This window comes from Camelus ferus, chromosome 21 (genome assembly GCF_009834535.1).
Source record: "Camelus ferus isolate YT-003-E chromosome 21, BCGSAC_Cfer_1.0, whole genome shotgun sequence".
Taxonomy (NCBI): domain Eukaryota; kingdom Metazoa; phylum Chordata; class Mammalia; order Artiodactyla; family Camelidae; genus Camelus; species Camelus ferus.
The window spans coordinates 21,535,640-21,541,639 of record NC_045716.1 but is presented as its reverse complement, the minus strand read 5'-3'; the positions used below and the strand labels follow the sequence as shown (position 1 = coordinate 21,541,639).

Sequence of the window (6,000 nt, the reverse complement as noted above, 5' to 3'; positions counted from 1 at the left end):
GTAATAGGAGACTTTTATCTCAAACCCTGACTCTGGCACTACTTCTCTGGTGACCTTGGGCAGATCACTTTCATTCCCTATAAAAACGGGAAGTTCAACTAGATGATCTTAAAGATCCCACCCATTTCAAAAAGTTTATTGTATTTAATGAACAGAGGGACCATATTTTATTTTTGTCTCCTCAGTAGCAAGCACAGTGTAAAGGTTTGGCGAATGCTGTGATCAGTGAATGAATGAACGAATCAAGGAACGAACAGAATACTAGAAAAATGAAAGGGCCCAAAGTGACATTCTTAAGCTTGGCCAGTTGGTGGCATCACCTCTCTATATAACCACAAGGGGGGTGTTGATAGTCTCTGACCAAGGAGGATCTAGATTAGAAATGAATAAAAGTTTAAAAAAGAGAAAGAAAAGAAATGATCAGAGGACCAGATATTTCAAATGGATAGCAGAACTCTGAAGTGCTGATCCAGCCTCTGTTTTCCAAACCAAGAGAAAATGAGCCCTATGCGTTAAAAAACACCTTCGCTGCCAGACTGGGGAGGTGGTGCTGGGTGGATGGAAGAGTAAACACGGCCCTGAGAGATGGAGTGACTGGCACAAAGTCACACAGGAGCAGTCCCTCAGGCCAGGAGGCTCACTCATGGGGCTCACCCGAACTTGGGCTGGACACTCCCCTCTGCCACCCTCTTCACACTCATCCTGCCCATGGTTAAAGACCCAAATATCCTGGCAGCTGGATCTCTTTCACCTCTGAGTCTCTCCTACAGGGTCATCATACTCACTGTTGATTATCCTGCAGGGCCCCTCACCTTCCCCAGCACTCAAGGGAACTGAACATTAAACACCTTAATTAGCTGGCAGAGGACAGGAAGGTGTTGAATATTTTGGAATCCTTGAAAAAGCCTCATTCTGTCATCTACCCATTCTGCAAAGGGTAGGGATATGGGCACAAAAGGGAGGACCCAATGAGGCATTTTTTCCATTGAGGACTAAGATCACGGGGAGACAGGATGAGGTGTGGTGACGGTATCCATGTCTGAAATGGGGTTTGGGAACTGAAAGAGAGAGTGGGGTACCGCTGACCTCTGACTAGAGCAGGGAAAGTGTGACATGGCAGCGGGAGTGACAGAGGTTGGCAGGACTTCTTCATACTCAGGAGCAGGAAGAGAATGGAGGGCATGCCCCAGGTCCGCTCAGGTCCTCAAAGGACGTTCCGGTGCAGAGGGAACAGGAAGCTGTGACTTCCTCTCCCCTTTCCCTCCCTGTCCTTGGCCTCAAGGTCACTTTCTGCTGCAATGAATTCCAACCTGTGTTTTCCTTGGCACCGCTCAGTACCCTGCTCTCTTCTGCCACAAACACTGCCAACTTTTCCTTTGAAATAATACTCATTCATGCAAATAACGGTGTACAAAGTGCTTTTTCATGTGTTATCTCATTTCATCATGCCAACCCTGTGAAGCAGATAGTTTCATCTGAAAAATTTAAGCAAGGAAACAGGCTCAGAGGAGTACAGTAATTGACTCAAAGTCACACAGCTAGTGAGTAGCAGATCTGGGACTCCAGATCCTCTGCTCCTTCTGGCTTGCAGACACACATTCTGGTTCCCTGCCTCTATGCCCCCTCCAAGGTCTTTTCCCCAAGCCCTAAGGGAGCACTTTCTGCAGAGAAGGGGGCCCCAGAACACTATTAGGAACAGACGGGGTTCCCTGAGATGGGGTATATCTGGTCTTCTCCATGGGGTGGAGGCTTGGGGCTGCCCTCCATAGTGGGATTAATTCCTCCTCCCCACCTGCATAGAACTCAATACACGCCCACGTGCTCACGCACACATGTGCGCACATGCATTTATCTCCATATTCTGGCCCGCCGTCGCCCTGCCCCACCCACCAAGACCAACAGGGAAGAGGCAGGCTGTCCCTCCGCAGCCCGCCCCCTGAGGTGTGGGCGTGGGCTGGGGTTCCTGACAGCTGGAGGCCCCAGATGCTCAGATCTAGAGCGTCCTGCTGAGCCTTGGGTGGCCCCCACCAGTCTGGTAGGCACTTGCTGGCCCCTCTGCTCATCACCACCGACCTTTGATACCCTGCGATGCCCACCCCCAATACCTCTGCCCCCCTGCCTGCTTTCTGGGTCAACACCTCTGGAGGCAGTGTGCTGAGTGCTGCTGATGCTACGATGCCTGTTGGATTCCTAGCCCTGAGGGTCGTGGTCGCCCTGGCCTATGGGCTTGTAGGGGCTGTCGGCTTGCTGGGAAATTTGGCCGTACTGTGGGTGCTGGGTAACTGTGCTCGGCGAGCCCCTTGCCCACCTTCTGACACTTTTGTCTTCAACCTGGCTCTGGCAGACCTGGGGCTGGCACTCACTCTCCCCTTCTGGGCAGCTGAGTCGGCACTGGACTTCCATTGGCCCTTCGGAGGTGTCCTCTGCAAGATGGTCCTGACAGCCACTGTCCTCAACATCTACGCCAGCATCTTCCTCATCACGGCGCTGAGTGTTGCCCGATACTGGTTGGTGGCTATGGCTGCGGGACCAGGAACCCACCTCTCGCTCTTCTGGGCCCGCGTGGCCACCCTGGCCATGTGGGTGGCGGCTGCCCTGGTGACGGTGCCCACGGCTGTCTTTGGGGTGGAGGGCGAGGTGTGCGGTGTGCGTCTGTGCCTGCTGCGCTTCCCCAGCAGGCACTGGCTGGGTGCCTACCAGCTGCAGAGGGTGGTGCTGGCCTTCCTGGTGCCACTGGGCATCATCACCACGAGCTACCTGCTGCTGCTGGCCTTCCTGCGGCGGCGGCGGCGGCAGCGGCAGGACTGCAGGGTCGTGGCCCGCTCTGTCCGCATCCTTCTGGCCTCCTTCTTCCTCTGCTGGTTCCCCAACCATGTGGTCACTCTCTGGGGTGTCCTGGTGAAGTTTGACCTAGTGCCCTGGGACAGCACTTTCTACACCATCCACACCTACGTCTTCCCTGTCACCACCTGCCTGGCACACAGCAACAGCTGCCTCAACCCAGTGCTGTACTGTCTCCTAAGGCGGGAGCCCCGGCGGGCCCTGGCAGACACCTTCAGGGATCTGCGAGCAAGGCTGTGGCCCCAGGGCCAGGGCTGGGTGCAACAGTTGGCCCTAAAGGAGGTGGGCAGGCAGTGGGAAGAGAGCACCCCTCGAGAGAGAGGCCCTTCTACTATGCTGGCCAACCTGGTCAAAGGGACACCTGGGTGAAGGGTGCAAGCTAAACCTCCCTCCTCCTTCTGGGGGTCTGCCAGGTGCATGATCCACGCATCCTAGGGAGAGAGAGGCTGGCCTCTCTGCCATGCTGCAACACCCTCAGGGAGAGTCTGATTTTGGATCTCCAACTCTGGGTGTGGGGGATGGGGGAGGCTAGGGCCCAGGTGAAGGCTGGGTATGACAAAGCTCAAGTCGCCGTGTGGAGGTGGGAACGAAGAGGATCTGAGAATAAACCTCTGGATCATCCACAAATTGTCTTGACCTTTCATCCCAGTTCCACCTCCAGGTCAGTGTGGCCCGAAGGATTCTATGCCTCACTTCTGCCTCCTGTGAGGATTCCCAGGAAATTTTCCCTAAGGGTTCTACACTAATGGTGTAGTGGTCAACGCCTATCTCCCTATCCTCTCTACCCTTCCATCCTCCCCTCAACCAAGGTGTGCCCTTGTCCTTCTCTGGTGCTAGGGCCAATTATGCCCTCCTCCCCTGGCCACTTCTGCCTTCTTACCATTCCAGCGGTGCTCACAGAAACTTGGGGCCTGCAGATGCCTCAGCTGCAAAAGCTGTAGTTGCCCTGCAGGGAGATGCCACATGTGGGGTCTTGCAGGATCCCTGGCTCCAGCCAAGCCCAGAGTGCAAACTCTTGCTGCTGGCTAGGATTGCCTGTAGGTCTCTCCTTAAATCAGGATTTGGAGGGAGAAGTGAAGATAAGGACAGGCCAAGGAGGTGGGTGGGGCACAGGGAGGTGAGAGATGCAGAAAGGGGTTCGGAGAAGAGATTGAAGGCATGGCCAGAGGAGTGGAAACCACAGCAAGTGATGCTAGTCTTCCTCCTTCCCCAAATGTTTAGCTCAGAGCATCAACTCAGGTGCCAGAAACCTGGATTCACACCCTTAGCGCTGACACTCACCAGCTGAGGGACCTCAGTAAGCTACTTTGCTTCTTTGTTCCTGTTTCCGCAACTGTAAAGTGGGCTGTTGAGGATGTAACAGTGCATGAAATAGAGCTTTAGCTATTATTCTTACACCTCATGTAAATGGAGACAGAGGGAAAAGGAGGAAATAAGGGGGCAGCTGGGAGATGGGGACAGGGACTCATAAAGGTCTTGTCTGGAATGTTTACGTGCTCTGGAGAGAAATGAAAGCTTAAAATAAAGAACTGGGTGAGGGGTTGGCCCCTCCAGCCCCTCTCGAAGGGGTTTACTCCAGGGCAGAGGGTTCCCCTTGGGTTTCTGCATCCATAGATACCCAGCAATGATAGCCATCAGATGGGACTTTCGGGGGGGGGGCAGCCCCTGGAAAGGAGGGAGGTGACAGAGGGAAAGTGGGGTGGAGCTCCCATCTCCATGGCCTCCCGGGCCCCCAAGCTCTGGCATATTTTGTAACTCAGTGACTCTAGTCAGTCAAGATCCCAGAGCAACAGCTGCGCCCAGTGCCTCCTGAGTGTGTGTGGCCCCCGCTGGACGGGGCATACCCTGCACCAGCTCCATCCTAAAGAGCCACCTAATTCACAACATATTAAGCAATGTTAAAGAGATTTAATTAGCCTCTTGATGTTTCATTTCCTCTCTTTGATAATATTTAAACTGGTTCCAAAACTCCAGGTCTGTTCCCAGCCAATTAAGGATGGAAAATCCTCCCTGACCCAAGTGCCCCTCTTCCCACCCCCTGCAGCTCCTCTGATGGCCCTGCTGGGCTCCGGATATTGGCTCCTCTGGGGACATTGCTGCTTTATGGGCTTTATGGGACCCAGAGGTAAATATTGACAAAGTTTAAAAAGGTCTAAGTCAGAGGTGAATGAACACATGCAGACCCACCCGTGGGGATGGGGGAGTTAGGAGAGGGAGCAGCAATGGAGAACAGCTGGGGCTGGGCAGGCTCCAGGCTCCAAGCCTGCTCCTCTCAAATGGAAAGGAGGCACTGCTGTGGCAAGAAGCTGGGCCCTGGCTCCCAGGAGTGCAGGCCAGACAGCTTTGAAACTGCCAACAGGAGGGACAGAGGGTGAGACTGAGTTTCCGAAAACGGGAGTAGGGAGGGGATGACGAACAGAATGGTGAAAGATGTTTGACAGGGACTATCTCTTAGGAACTGCCACGTCAGAGAAATGTGTGACATGTTTCAGGGCCAAGAATGAGGAAGGGGTTTTGCAGCAGCAGGGACAGCGCAGCTCTCCATGAGCTGTGGGCTTCTCTGCACCCACACTCTGGGCTCTGTGTCTCCAGGTTTCTGTTTTCCGGATCTGGGAGGATGCTGGAGTAGCCTGCATTCTCTTTCTTGGTGGTCTCTGGACGCTAACCCCCACCCCCACCCCAGCACTGCCTTTACCGCTTTGGGTCCCAGCTGCTTCCAGCTGACACGGCAGGCAGCAGCTGAGCCACGTGTCGATGTGTTACAAACCTGGAGCTCTGGTGTTTTTCAGCAGAGTAGCCAAGAAAAGGAAGTGGAGGACTGCAGCTAGGAGGGCTGGCTCTTTCCTGGCTCACCTCTCTGGCCTGGCAACCCTCTGTATGCAGGCTTCCCTGTCTATAAAATGACAATTCTTACCTCACAGATTCTGCAAGGGATGAGAAAGCACCTTGTCAAGCCCAGATGCTGGGGGATGAGAATTACAGGAGTGGAGGGTGCTGGCTGCTGCCCCAAGCCTACCCTCCGCCCCATGTGATCTCAATTCCTCTTTCTAGCTGAGGTCTTGAGTCTCATTCTTCTTATCTTACCCCATAGGCTCCAATGGAGACATATGCAGGCATTTATAGACTCTAGACTCTCTCACCCCACACCTGCCACAGCCC

At 54.1% G+C, this 6,000-nt stretch overlaps 1 protein-coding gene across 1 annotated transcript; it reads left to right on the top strand.

Moving 5' to 3' along the window:
* The first annotated feature begins 1,898 nt into the window (after nucleotides 1–1,898).
* RXFP4 (relaxin family peptide/INSL5 receptor 4) lies at nucleotides 1,899–3,352 on the top strand. Its single transcript, XM_032464072.1, has one exon. It carries the CDS (start codon nucleotides 2,089–2,091, stop codon nucleotides 3,208–3,210), a length of 1,122 nt encoding a protein of 373 aa, XP_032319963.1. The 5' UTR covers nucleotides 1,899–2,088; the 3' UTR covers nucleotides 3,211–3,352.
* The last annotated feature ends 2,648 nt before the right edge of the window (nucleotides 3,353–6,000 follow it).

What these genes read in the sequence shown, in the direction of transcription:
- RXFP4 (XM_032464072.1), top strand. Translation starts at nt 2,089, where the DNA reads ATGCCCACCCCCAATACCTCTGCCCCCCTGCCTGCTTTCTGGGTCAAC.